Source organism: Delphinus delphis, chromosome 11, assembly GCF_949987515.2.
Source record: "Delphinus delphis chromosome 11, mDelDel1.2, whole genome shotgun sequence".
In the NCBI taxonomy this organism is placed as follows: domain Eukaryota; kingdom Metazoa; phylum Chordata; class Mammalia; order Artiodactyla; family Delphinidae; genus Delphinus; species Delphinus delphis.
Genome location: NC_082693.1, coordinates 10,248,668 through 10,263,039, shown reverse-complemented (window position 1 = coordinate 10,263,039; position 14,372 = coordinate 10,248,668). Strand labels below are relative to the sequence as shown.

General features: G+C 45.7%; 1 protein-coding gene across 1 annotated transcript; it reads right to left on the bottom strand.

Annotated features, from left to right (window-relative positions):
- Positions 1-9,712: 9,712 nt before the first annotated feature.
- CDKN1B (cyclin dependent kinase inhibitor 1B) lies at positions 9,713-14,074 on the bottom strand. Its single transcript, XM_060024321.1, has 3 exons — positions 13,116-14,074; positions 12,450-12,579; positions 9,713-10,314 (listed from the first exon to the last, which is right to left on the bottom strand). Exons 1-2 carry the CDS (start codon positions 13,588-13,590, stop codon positions 12,458-12,460), a joined length of 597 nt encoding a protein of 198 aa, XP_059880304.1. The 5' UTR covers positions 13,591-14,074; the 3' UTR covers positions 9,713-10,314; positions 12,450-12,457.
- Positions 14,075-14,372: the final 298 nt, after the last annotated feature.

The following is a 14,372-nucleotide window of genomic DNA, read 5'->3' as shown; positions in this document are numbered from 1 at the left end:
ACAGGCATTAAAAGCAGGAATGGACGAGATGTATTGAGAAAGGTCGTTGTACTTGTTTTAAGAGGCTGACTCTGGGGGTTTCTATGGGCAAAGTAAGGTGATGCCAATAAGCCCAAAATTAGACAGTTTGGATGAGAGGGATTTCACACTGAACTTGAAAGGTGGTCATGGCTTCCACATAGGCAAACTCCTTGCTTCTCTGGTCATCACTGAAGCTAGAAAAAATCACTCAGCTTTGGATAGAAGGGAGGGAAGCAAATGTTACACTATCAAGAAACGATAATGGCCAACTTTGTATCAGAGTGATGCTAACTGTAACTCTACCTAAACTTATATATTCTGTTTATAACTTTTATCCCATAGTCTCACATTACAACGGAGCATGTTTTCATATTTTAAGAGCCTTTTGTGTTTCCTTTTCTGAAAATTGTGGTCACAACCTTTGCTTACTTTTCTACTGTTTTGTTTGCTTTTACTCATTGATTTGTAGAAACTCTTTATTAATCAGGGAAATTAGCCCTTTGATATATGGGTTGCCAACATTTTTTCCAGTTTGCCATCGTCTTTGTGTATGGCTGTGAGTGTTATTGATTTAGTACCACAAACAAATCTATACCAGATCCTTTCTAAGATAACTAAAGATGGCCCTAGAGTCAACGAATGCTTTTTTTTTTTTTTTTTTTTGACAACACCATGTGGCTTGTGGAATCTCAGTTACTCGACCAGGGATTGAACCCAGGCCACAGCAGTGAAAGCCTGGAATTCTAACCACTAGGCCACCAGGGAACTCCCACAAATGCCTTATTTTTTAAACTTTAAAAAGAAATTGTGGTAAAATATACATTAAACTTACCGTTTCGACCAGTTTTTGCAGTATATTCATTCTGTTTATTAAATTACCACCCCCCTCCAAAATTACTTGTTCCTCTTAAGGGTAACAATAGCAGTAATTAAAAATGAGAAAATATGTTTACAAGGTTAGTATAGTGCCGGTTGTGGTTACTTGAGAATCCAAAATAAAAAAAAAAAATGGATGTCTCCGGGAATTCCCTGGAGGTCCAGTGCTTAGGGACCACTGCAGGGGGCACAGGGTCAATCCTTGGTCAGGGAACTAAGATCCGGCATGCTGCGTGGCGTGGCCAAAAAAAACCCCTGGATGTCCCTATTAATTATGTGTATAATGGTTGTTATTTATTATATACCAGGTACTGTGCTAAGTGCTGCACACACATTATCCCACCAAACAGTATTAATAGGCCTCTGAGAGAGCTACAAGCAGCCTCATTATATAGCTAAAGCAATAGAAACTATAAAAGGTGAAGTAGGGCTTCCCTGGTGGCGCAGCGGTTGGGAGTCTGCCTGCCAATGCAGGGGACGCAGGTTCGCGCCCTGGTCTGGGAAGATCCCACATGGCGCAGAGCAACTGGGCCCGTGAGCCACAATTACTGAGCCTGCGCGTCCGGAGCCTGTGCTCCGCAACAAGAGAGGCCGCGATAGTGAGAGGCCCGCGCACCGCGATGAAGAGTGGCCCCCCCTTGCCACAACTAGAGAAAGCCCTCGCACAGAAACGAAGACCCAACACAGCCATAAATAAATAAATAAATAAATAATATCACCCCTGATTTAAAAAAAAAAAAAAAGGTGAAGTAACTTGCAAGAGGGTCTCACAGGCAATAAGTTAGGTCAATAGGACTCCACCCCAAGCAGTCTCATTCCAGAGCCTCAAAAAGGATGGGATCCAGAATCCTGTGAGATTCTTTTAGATGGAACAGGGAGGAACTTTAAAATTCTTCCAGTACAGTAGTTTCTCTTTATCCGAGTTTTCGATTTTCTCAGTTTCAGTTACCCGTGGTTAACCGGCATCCAGATATATTACAAGGAAAATTCCAGAAATAAACAATTCATAGGTTTTAAATTGCAGGACCTTCTGAGTAGCATGATGAAATCTCTCAATAGTCTGGCTCCTTCCCGCCCAGGACAAAAATCATCACTTTGTCCAGCATATCCATCCTGTATATGCTACCTGCTCCTTAGTTTAGGAAAAAACACGGTATATATAGGTTTCGGTACTACCCTCGGTTTCAGACATCCACTGTAAGGGGGGACCACTGTAGCTGCATATTTATTTATTTACTATTATAGTTAATTACAACATAACGTAAAATTTCCCATTTTAACCGTTTGTAAATGTACAGTTAAGTGTCATTAAGTACATTCACATCGTTGTGCAACTCTCACCACCGTGTCACTGTCTTTTGACTTTCTATGGTGGGTTTTCCATGCAGAATATTTTTATGTCATTGAATTTATGAAAATGAAGGGAAAGCCAGAATAAGGTAATGATTTCGGAGAGACTCAGATTATGGATTTTATGTGTTGTGTCATACTTAGAAAGACCTTCCTCACTCTGAGATTATATCTTTAAAAATTCTCTGAGGGCTTCCCTGGTGGCACAGTGGTTGAGAATCTGCCTGCCAAAGCAGGGCACACGGGTTCAAGCCCTGGTCTGGGAAGATCGTACATGCCGCGGAGCAAATGGGCCCGTGAGCCACAGCTACGGAGCCTGCGCATCTGGAGCCTGTGCTCCACAACAAGAGAGGCCGCAACAGTGAGAGGCCCACGCACCGCGATGAAGAGTGGCCCCCGCTCGCCGCAACTAGAGAAAGACCTCGCACAGAAACGAAGACCCAACACAGCCAAAAATAAATAAATAAATAAATTTATATTAAAAAAAAAAGTTCTCTGAGATCTCTTCTCGTATGTCTATGCCTTTTTTTTTTAATTTCACTCTTTAATTCTTGAGGAATTTATCTGGTATGAAGTGGGAGATAAGGATCCCACTTTATTTATTTATTTTAACACAACAGGAATTTGCAACTAGACAAAATTCATTTTAAATCCATCAGGGTGGGGGGGGAGGGGTGAGGGGAGGCAAGCAAAGAATCCAGGAAAATTCTGAAAAGGAGAAGAGTAAAGGTACTGGTTGGGGTGTGGAGGATTAGTGCTATGAGTAATTATAACTATTCTAAACTTACAGTAATTAAAATAAATGGTCCTCAGTGTTTAAACTGAACAATGGAACGAAACAGGATGATCAGACTTAGAATTTAGTGCAAAGGTACAAATTTAACTTAAAAGGTATAAATTTATGGCCATCTTTATCATTTTGCGTATACCTGTCCAAAACATGGCACACCTTTTCATTCGTTCCAGTCTTCTGATAGAGGCGCAATCATAGAATGAGAACACTGCTCCATCTCCCTCCCACCTTCCTCTCTGCTGACAAGTGCTACTGAAAAGTTACTCATGGAGACTTTGTTTGGGATCTAAATTTTTTTTCCAGAGTCACTCCTAACATATCGGCTCTCCCAGGTTCTCTACATAAATGTGGAAAGCTGTGATCAAGTCTGATTTAATCAGACAGAGCTGTACCATGTTTCCATGGGCTGGGCTCAAAACAAGTACTATGTGTTATAGATTAAACCGTAGGTGTTAGGTGTTGGTAGAATTCTTTAAGGGTTCCTGAGGTTGAGTTTGGGCCTTGACTTAACTTGAGAACTTAGGATGGCAACTAGAAGTTATCAGCTACTGCTCAGTATTATCAGCCACCAATCTCAAAGATGGGGCTTCGAGTTACCACGGGTGTTGGTCTAGAACAGCAACGTCCAAACAGAAATATATAATGCTAGTCACATCTATAAATTAAAACTGTCTAGGGACTTTCCTGGAGGTTCAGTGGTTAAGACTCTTGAGCTTCCACTGCAGGGGGCATGGGTTCAATCCCTGGTTGGGGAACTAAGATCCCACATGCCGGAAGGCAGGGCCAAAAAATTAAAAAAATAAAATCATGTTTGAGTTTTTTTTTTTAATTGTCTACTAACCACACTAAAAAAAAGTTAAAAAAGAAACAGATGAAATTAAATTTAATATTTTTAACCCAATAACCAAAAATATGATTATTTCAACATGTAATCAATATAAAAATTATTAATGAGATATTTAACACTTTTTCATACTAATTCTTGGAAACCCTGAGTATATTTCACACATAGCACATCTCAGTTTGGACTAGTCACATTCAAGTGCTCGACAGCCACAAATGGCTTCTGGCTACCATATTGGAGAGCACAACTCTAGAAAATGGTAATGAGCAAGGCAAATGGCTTGGTTTAGTAGATATCCAGGAACTCCAAGTTTGGAAATACAGTATCTCAATGGTCTGGAACAGACTTTCAAAATCACTAGTCCTAATATTCACTTGATATTTGAATCTTTTCTACAATGTCCCTATTAAGGGGTCATCCAGACTAGTGTTTGACTGGTATTTCCAGGAATGAGGAGATCACTGCTTCCTGAAGCTACCCAGTCCATTGGGGGACAATCTTAACTCCCAAAAGTCCTTGCTAAGGGCACAAGCAGGTTGGTTTATGGTGGTCTGAGGAGGCTGGTTGGTCTGGGCTAAGCTTAAGGGATTAGTTGGGTTAGGAAGTATTGGGAGAGTTTAGTATTAAAAAATTGACTGTAGGTTGGACAGGATAGGAACCGTTAGACTGAAGGCTGGGTCTGGACATCTGGTTAAAATCGTCAGCCACACTGCAACAAGAGTAACGGACCCCCAAAAAACTGTACATATGCTAACCTCACTAATCTGGAGATTCAGTGATTTGGAGAATAATTCGAATTATCATAAACTTTAAAAAATTTCACAGTAAAGTAAAACATAACTGGGTTATAAATTAAGGAAGGCTATCACTTGTATAAGACCTGTATTACAAATAACATTATCCTAAATGGTAAAGTACTTTATCAAACCCAGTAATCAGAGGCACTTTCAAAGTCTTAATCCCTATCTCGATTTTATTTTAACATGCTCCTTACTCAAAAACACCCTGGAAATCAAAGACAGAAAACTTTTTTTTTTTAATTCAGTAAAAATGATACTGACCGCCTGAATTTTGAAGGATTCGGACTGGGTGACCTTTGAAATAATACATTTTTGCTATAATTGTATTTCTTCTGTTTCTTTTTTCCCTTGGAAATGAGAAAGTGTTCTTTTCCGGGCTACCTTCACCCTCCCGCCTTGCCCAGTTCTACCTTTCCAAGGCAGGGGAAAGGTGCATCCTCGCCAGGGCTCCTGCCAGCGCCTCCTAGTACCTCTGGCCAGCAGCCGGTGAAGCGACGCGCCCTGGACGTCCAGTAACGTTTTATACTACACTCTGCCCCCGCCGGAGCTTCTCCAGATTGTACACCGAGGCCCCAGGCCCCCCCACACGCCCGCACACTGTCTACCGCTCTTCGGGATAAAATTTGGGAACGGAAGCCCCGCCCACCCTCCTCCCTCCTGCCTTCACAAAACCAGCTACAACACCGCACCTCGGGCCGCCGAAGTAGGTTTCGCCACACGAGCTGGGGCACCGTCTTTTTTTACGAGAAAACAAGCATCCAAAGGAAAAAAAAAAAAAATTCAAACTGCTCTCGCGGGCCAATGGGGAAGAAGCGGGAGGGGGCGGAGCCAGCGCGCGACGGGCGGGGCGGGCGCGGGGGCTGGTACCGCAGGGGATTCGTAAAAACGCGGCGGGCGCACGGTTTGGGGGTTTTTTTTTTTTTTTTCCTCCAAAACTAGCTAAAGCTCGAGACTCCGCCTGAAGCTGCAGCTTCTCGGATCCACCTTAAATCTTCAGTGGACTCGGCGCAGGGGTCAGTGGGTGCAGCCAATGCCAATCAAGTTTACAACCACCAGCACGGGAGGGAAAAAAGAGAGGAAAAAAAAAAATCTTCAAGTTCTCTGGTCCGCGCACACACACGGACGCACGCATACACACACGTCCACAAGCACACAAAAGGAAGGAGGGGGTGGGGGACAGGCGTTCGAGAGAGAAGGGGGACATGTTTGCAGAACTCTCGCTCGAGGCTCAGTGCCCGTGGCCAGAGCGCTCGGGGAAGGCGCACGGGAAGCGCGGCCCGGCCCGAGCGCCATGATGGTGGCCGCGGTTCGGAGCCCATTTTCTGGAGGGGGAGCTGCAATGATGCAATCCCCCGGCCCCGCGTCCCGGCTGCGCGCCCTTCTCCCTGCCTTTTCTTCACGTTCGTTTTGAGGCGCGTCGACGTTTGGCTCCCAGCACGCCTCGATTCCTTTCTGTATTTTTCACTCGGGGATTCCTGCCTCCTGTGTGTGTGTGTCCCCACGCGAGACAGGCCCGGGACGCGGATGGCCGCACGGGGACTTGAGTGTACGTGTAAATGCTACACTTTCGGTTCTGCGGGGTCTGGCTGGCGCTGACCCATCCCGCCCTACCCCCCCGCGAGCCGAGATCCAGGGGGTGCCACCAACCCCCACCTCCCCGGGGGAGGAGAGGGTCTAGCGTGACCGTGGACCCTCTGACCCAGCCCCCCGCCCAGCTCTGCTCGCAGGATTTTTACCTTAATTTTGGCCGGGAGGGAGGGGAGCGAACGTAGGGTGTGGCCCAGGTGAAAGAGATGGCAAACTTAAAAAAAAAAAAAGGAAATTCGTACTCTGAAAAACAGATCGCAGATCCTAGACGAGCTTCTAAAACACCTTTCTTTCAATTCAAAAAAGCTTCGGAAGAGCAAGTGTCTACGCTAACGAGGGTTAAGATGAAATGGCGAAGGCAGCGTTCCTCGGCAGCCCGGAAAGGTCTCGGCGCGCGGCCGGTGGGCACACCGTGGCCTGAAAGGCCGCCCGCCCCGCTCCCCTCCTGTTGATTTCCACTGTCCCCTCCGTCCCCAGTTATGCCTCTGGACCCACAGTTTCCTAGTTCTTCCCTGCCCTGGTCTCCCGCACTGGGCAGCAGGGATGCAACCGGGGGACTTAGCAGAGCGGGTGTAAGGGAGGAAGCGACCCCCGCGAGCGGCTGTGGCGCGCGGCCCCTCCTGCGCACGGCTGCGGCCCTCCTGGGCCGCCGGCGAGCCGAGAAGCCTTTCGAAATGCGCGGGGCTGCGGATCATTGGAGCCTGGGGTGGGGGTGGGAGCGGGCTGCTGCCCTGGAGGGTCCACGAATTCGGAAAGGTTCTTCTCTCCGCTCAAATCTCCCCAGCGCCCTGGAGTTGGCGGGGTACTGATGTGCAGGGTCTGATTGTGGAGAGGAATGGGGGTTTTCGCTTCTTTCTTAGCCCAGAGGAGAAATGATGAGGGAGGCAAGTTTCGGAGAAACCGCCCAGCCCAGCTGCGGGGGCCGAGGCGCAGCCGCCCTCCATGGCCTGCGGGCGCCCGGGGCGCGGGAACTGCGCGCAGTGATCCGGGCGGTGCGGGAGCCGCCAGTTGCAGACGAGGAGCTAGACTTGATAGCCTTTTCGTCCCGAGGCTCCAGCCAGCCTGACCCCGCAACTGCCGCGGCGGGCCGGCGCGGGGCTGCGGGGCAGGGTGGAGAGACGACGGCGCAGTGGCCGGGGTAGCGGGGTAGGGGGTGGCTGGCGCCGGCGGCCGCATGCCCTCGGAGGGACGCCCGCGGCGGACCCTGCAGTCCGGGGTCGGGGAGAGGACGCTCCGAATCCCGGGAACACGTTTGGAGACTTGACATAGAACGCGTGAAGGACCGACACGGTGACTTTAGGGGCTGCGTTCCTGTGAACGTGCCTGGCGCGGCGAGCATCCACTTCTTCCTGGCCCAGCACTCCTAAAACGCAATCTCTAAAAATTCACATTAAAGATGGCTTTTTGGGAAAGAAACAGGGGTTACAAGCAGCAATTAGAAGAGGACTTTTCCCCCTATCTGTTAGAGACACTTTTTAAAGTATCCTTTTTGGCTCAGTGAGAATTTATTTCATTATTTCCTGACTCTCCACTCCTTCCTCCCCATTTTGAATTGTTTTTCTTGCTTTCTCAGTCTCTTCCTGAAAAACACCCTGCCTTCGTGTTTTGAATGGAATCACAAAAACACCTTTAGTCTTTAATTAAAATAATACCAACTTGGAAGATGTGGCCCCGCCACCAAAGGACCTACTTTTCCCTTCCTGGCAGTCGAAGAGACTCAACCCCGGGGGTTTTTTTGGTTTTTTTGTTTTTTGATAAGCAATTTCAGGTCAAAATAAGCTGAAATTATCTTGTTTAGAGCCCCTTTTGGGGTGCAATAAATTCAATGCAAGTATTTGAGAGAAACAATTGAACCCAAATCCAGATTTTTGCATTTAACCATTTGCAGATTCCTAGAAAAAATAATTTCATCTTACACCTTAGCCACATTTTAGGAGAATTTCAAATTGCAGGGATTATCCTAATAAATCTGACTTTAAAATGCCGTGTTTAATTTTTTTTCTTATTTAAATAAAAAATATCTTTGCTCTGTGTATATGGGATCCTCAAACTCTCAGATCCGGTATTCAGATTAACCAGTTTTAGGTTGTGTAGATTATAACCAGGAAATTTAGAAATTGAGGAGTTCGTGTATGATGACCAGTTCAATTTGAAGCATACCTGTTCTACCTAAATTAGTGTGGAATGCACACCCATTTCTAAAGGACCTATATATCTGAATATTTTGGATGAGAGGTGTAGATTAGATGGTCTGAAAAATGGCTCTAATTCCTCACAACACTGCATGTGTAAATACAGAATTTAGAGAAATCACCATGTTAGTTTCATTTTCAATCCTGCAAACGTGTGATCGGTCTACGCTTATGTAACAATTTTTGGTTCTGACACATTCATATCCTAGAGACGTAAATATTTGAACTAATGGAGACTTTGACCATCTTATTAATATGAAAATGTGGCCTGCCTACTTTCCACTTCTAAAGCTTTGTCCACCCATACAGAACTAAGTGGAAAAGAGTGGCTACTACATTCGGACCTACATAAACATCATCTGAGTGGTGGGCCTGAATTATCTAGGTGTTTGCCACTTCATATTATATTTGTGGAAATATGACTACAAAGCTAGGTCAAATACCTTAAGCTTACTAATAAGGTACATTACATACAGTTCAAGTCAACAAATAGCTATGGAAGTTTTCTTTATTGACTACTTGATGTGTAACAATAATTGGCATCTTTTTCACACATTACAAAAAATTATACCTGGCTCAGTATGCAACCTTTTAAGCACAGCCATATTATTTAAAAGAAGAAGGGGGGAAACCTAGTCTACCCAATACAGCATTTACAAATGCACAAAACATGCCGCTTTGGCTTGTATATTGTCTAGATTAAAAAAAAAAAAAATCTCTTTTTAACATAAATAAGTTAGTATAATTTTCAGTGTCTTTACAGAGTTATGTACACAGGTACACTTCAAATGGTTTTGTTTCATACACATACACAGGCAGTGTAAAAATACTGTTTAAAGATGTAGTATCCATTTCACATTTCACCTATCCACGGGTGCTTTTCTCTATACGCACTTTCCTTTAAAAACACCACTTTCCTTTGGGCAAATTAACAAACAGAATGAGAAGCTGTAAATTAAACATTATTTCATTATTTTTTGTCAAGTTACTTACAGATCTTTAAAAATATCCAAGGATTTAGAATTATTTTAACTGTGTCTACACACCCTGAAGTGAAAAGAAAATTAAGAAATTTTCTCAACAAATCTGATAAAAACTAAATGGTCAATTCTGAGCATTCAGAACTCCCCCCATACATGCCAGATTTTTGCCCAGGGGTACCTGGAGTGACTACCGAACAGCTGAATACTTTAACTGGCAAATTCCAATTTTAAGGGAGACTGGAGAAGCCGGGGAGCACTGAGTAGAGTTTTGTTTAAAAAAAAAAAAAAAAAAAGAGCCATTTGCTGCTACATAATGGAATCATCTGAGCTCCTAAATGAGAAAAAAGCTTCATGTAAAAAAATAAGTATCAATTATCTGCAGCCAGTGTTCAAATTTGGATGATTTTTTAAATGAAGTATCAGTTCTCACTGAAAGGGACATTACATCTTTAAAGAAAACAAAACCTTCCCCCCAGACTGCTTCTCTTAGTGCAAGTCAAATATTTTTCTCCTTGCTCTAAGTCAAAGCAAGCTCTTCATACCCCCCCATGCCAATTCCTCAGCCCCACCCTGCCCTCCCTTCCCCAAAGTTTATGTGCTACATAAAAAGTAAAAACTATATACACAGGTAGTACAATGAAGCAAATAAGGAAAAACCTAATTGCACAATGCTACATCCAATGCTTTTAGAGGCAGATGATTTAAGAGTGCCTAAAACTTTAGTGTTATTGGGTTGTTGCTGTTCAGTGCTTATAAGGGATGTCCACTCCGTGGAGTCAGCGATATGTATTCAAAATGTTTAATTTATATCTTCCTTGCTTCATCAAGCAGTGATGTATCGGATAAACAAGGAAACATACTCTCAATTCTGCAAAAGAAACAAGAAAGAATTAGGAGAAAGGCACAAGAACAACATTGCCAATATGTGACGGGAATTACTTTGTTACTGTCTTTGTTGGGAAATACCTGCGCAATAGCAAAGAAAGAACGTGCTAAAAGTTGGTGCTCAGAGTCACCTCCATCCAACATTTCCTTCGTTGGATTTTTACTCTCCCCTGCACTGTGGACTTTTGTCTAGAGCAGTGGTTCTCAACAGTGGGTAATTCTGCCTCCCCCTCCACCCCCGGGGGACATTTGGCAATGTTTGGAGACATTTTTGGTTGTCACACTGGGTGGGGAGGGGGTGCTACTGGCATCTGCTGGGAGAGGTCAGGGATGCTGCCAAAACATTCTACAATGCGCAGGACCGCCTCCCACGACAAAGAATTATTCGGCCCCAAATGTCAACAGTACAGAGGTTGAGAAACCCTGGTCTAGAGAATCGGGGGTCAAAGATAGTGAGAAAGGACAGACACAGGAAAATTCAGAAAGTGTAACACATAAGAGTAGCAAAATTTTCTAAGTTTGAAAAATAATTGGAAATCACACTTAAAAAGACTATCCAAAGAAAATTCTATTCACTTTTTTTTTTCTCAAAATATTTTAGTCTTAGTCATATGTAGAATATACACACGAATGCTTATGAATAGGTCCTTACTACTATTTCCTGTATTCTCTGAACTGGCAATATTTACTAACAAATGCTTCTCTGTATGTCAGAATGGGGCCAGATCAAAATCCAGTAGGTCTGATTTGCTGTGGCTCATCTGATGAGCTAGGCCACAAGTCACAAACCAACAAGAGCTGCAGGTGGTAAGGTTGCTTCAGAAAATTTTTTCAACCCATTTACCCACTTCATATATAAGCTGTGATGGAGAAGTTCAATAGCGCCGTTTTGTATAAGCTCTGAAAAATATGTATGTAATGAAATCCTATATATGACACTGATTTAAAAATACAACAAACTTGAACCCCACCTTCATCCCTTTTTTTAATTTTTAATTTTTATAGATGAGGATTTTAAAAGTTAATATCAACATCTCTTAGGATCTCTTTATATGCTAGGCTATGAGAGTGTTTTGGAAAAAAAAAAAGAGGACACGGTCGTTGTCTGTAAGACGTTTACAAACTATTAATACATGTAGTCTGATCATTATGGAGACCAATCCACGTAAAGCTGGGGGCTGAATTATTCAAATTAGCTTTTCATGTTGATCATATTTTAGTAGATGGCAAAAATCTCCACTTCCCTTGTTTGGGGGACACCTACCCCGTCAGCCCTGATAGCTACTATCCATTTCCCCTACAAGTATCTAAATTCCCCTGTTATAGCACGACTGGCATACACATGCTGACGTGTTCCTGGACTGCTTACCCTGGCAGTTACTTTAACTTTTGCTTTGCAACTTCAGTGTTATCAGAAATTCCGTCGGAACCTTAGGATTTTTGAGCCTTCCATTTTGGTTTTTTTCAATACACACGTTCCTTCTCCATCCCCCAAACTTATCAGAAGACAGGGAAAGTGAGAGTTTGTGAAAATGATAAAAACCAAAGGAAGCCACATACCTCGCTTGTCACGTTTCTAACCATTTGAACAACCAGCTATGAACCATTTGTGCCTCACTTTTCCCTCAAAGTTTGAATTAAATCATTTATTTGAATTAAATCATTTTTCCATGGATGGCTCAAAATCTGAGTCAACCTGGTCTTCTGGGAGATGAATTCTCATGAAGTGGGATGGAGGCAGACCCCCGCTCTTGTTCAGATGGAAAAAGAACCTATTGTTCCCAACATGTTTTGATGGGACTCTCAGAGAACTGACCTTCTTCCCCACAGGGCCTTGGTTACAAGTACTTGCCTGGGACCCTTGCTCTAATCATTTGGTACTTCAAAGGAAAATGATCTCAGGACGTAGAAACTGGGAAGAATTACAGCACCTCCACACTAATTCTCAGTCTTCCCCATTCCTACTTTTTTTGACCTCCAAAATATAAACCAAACAAAAACCCACAAGCTCTAATCTGCCAGCCACCACTGAGATCGGGTTATCCTGGGGCTGGAAAGCCCACGAGTTCCTGCAGCCCAATTCGGGGGTCACTGCTTTGCTCGTAGTAATCAACCCACCGAGTACTTTACGTTTGACGCCTTCTGAGGCCCGGCTTCTTGGGCGTCTGCTCCACTGATCCCGCGTTCGGGGAACCGTCTGAAACATTTTCTTCTGTTCTGTTTGCTCTTTTGTTTTGAGAAGAGGAATCTAAGGGCAGGAGGGAATTTTAAAAAGAACACAGACAAACAATCTTTATTAGAAAAAACAATGGGTGACAGAAGTGGACCCAAGAACCAGGGGACGAAAAACCCACCACCTACACCCACAATCCTGGATCCGTCATTCCCAGTGGCCTTTAAGGGCACAAAATGAGGTTGTTTTCACATAACAGAAAGTATATTCTACGCCCCCAAAGCTCTCTCTCCAAAGCGAAGAGGGAGGCCGTTGATAAACATCCCAACGTTGTCACATACCTACCGCTGGCGAGCGGGGAGGAGCCGCGATGTTTTCAGTTAGAAAAATTACCAGATAACACAGTCTCAGACTTCTGACTTAAAAGTCATAAACAGGCAAGCAGTCAGCTAAATAAATAGCAAACCTAAGATTAAGAAAGTGCGCTCCCCCAGAGCTAAATCAGAATGCGCTGAAGACAAAGTTGAGGTTAAAGACCCTCAGGCAGGCAAAGCAGTGCCGCTAACACAGACACACAGAAAGACATTTCACTCATTTGAAAGGGTCATTACCGTCTGTGGCAGGTCGCTTCCTTATCCCAGTGCACTGCTCCGCTAACCCCGTCTGGCTGTCCGGTGCATCAGTCTTCTGGTCTACCAAATGCGTGTCCTCTGAGTTTGCCTGAGACCCAATTAAAGGCACCGCCTGGCGGGTCCCGCTGACATCCTGGCCCTCCTGCGCCGGCACCTTGCAGGCGCCTTTGGGTGGCCGCGGGGGTCTGTAGTAGAACTCGGGCAAGTTGCCCTTTTCCACCTCTTGCCACTCGTATTTGCCCTCCAAGGGCTTGTGATTCTGAAAATCAAAATTCCACTTGCGCTGGCTGGCCTCTTCCATGTCTCTACAGTGCTTCTCCAAGTCCCGGGTTAACTCTTCGTGATTGACCGGGCCGAAGAGGTTTCTGCAGGCCGAGGGCTTGGGGTACTCCGCCTGTCTGGCGTCCATCCGCTCCAAGCTCGGGCTCCCGTTAGACACTCGCACGTTTGACATCTTCCTCCCCGGGCTCGGCGACCGCCTCTCTTGCGCTCTCGCAAAACAAAACGAACAAAACAAGACGCCCCGACCCAGCCCGAGCCCCTCTTATAAGCCCTGCGACTGCCCTCCGAGCCAAGAGAAACAAACACGGACGAGTAAGTGCCCGAGCGTCAGGAGCGCGCGGGGCTGGGGGAGGGGGCGAGGGGCAGCCCCGGCCAGGCAGCCCCGAGTCCCCGCCGATCAAGTGGACTGGCGAGCGGGAGGCGGGGAGGGGAGGGGAGAGGAGCGCAGCGGAGAGAGGAGGGGGCAGAGCCAGTCCAAGTCCGGGCAGCTGCGAGCCCGCGGGTCCCGCCGACCGAGCGGCTCTCCAAACCTTGCCGGCGTCGGAGTCGCGGAGCGGCGAGAGAGTGGGGACAAGGGAGGGGGAGAAAAACACCCCGAAAAGACGAGCCCCCTTTTTTTAGTTGCCCAATATGGCGGTGGAAGGGAGGCTGACGAAGAAGAAGATGATTGACACCGCAAGTCTATTTAAACAGAGGAGGAGATCATTGGTCGCGGCGCCGGGAGCCGCCCCGCCGAGGCTGGCGAGCCCGGCCTTAAGGTGGCCCCGGGGCGGCCGCGGCGCCTCCCCGCCTCCCGTGCGCGCCCTCGCCGAGCGCGCGTCCGGGAGATGGGCTGGTCGCGTGACTGCTGGAGGCGCACGGCTGCCAGCAAACCTGCTCCGGCTGGCCTCGGAGAAATTAAAAATAAGACAAACAAGCTCGCCAAACGGCCGGGGAGCCGGGGAGGGGCCTGTG

What these genes read in the sequence shown, in the direction of transcription:
- CDKN1B (XM_060024321.1), bottom strand. Translation starts at nt 13,590, where the DNA reads ATGTCAAACGTGCGAGTGTCTAACGGGAGCCCGAGCTTGGAGCGGATG. An exon ending in GAAGCGACCTGCCACAGACG is followed by an intron (nt 12,580 to 13,115) that starts GTAATGACCCTT and finishes TCCTGCCCTTAG; the next exon opens with ATTCCTCTTCTCAAAACAAA.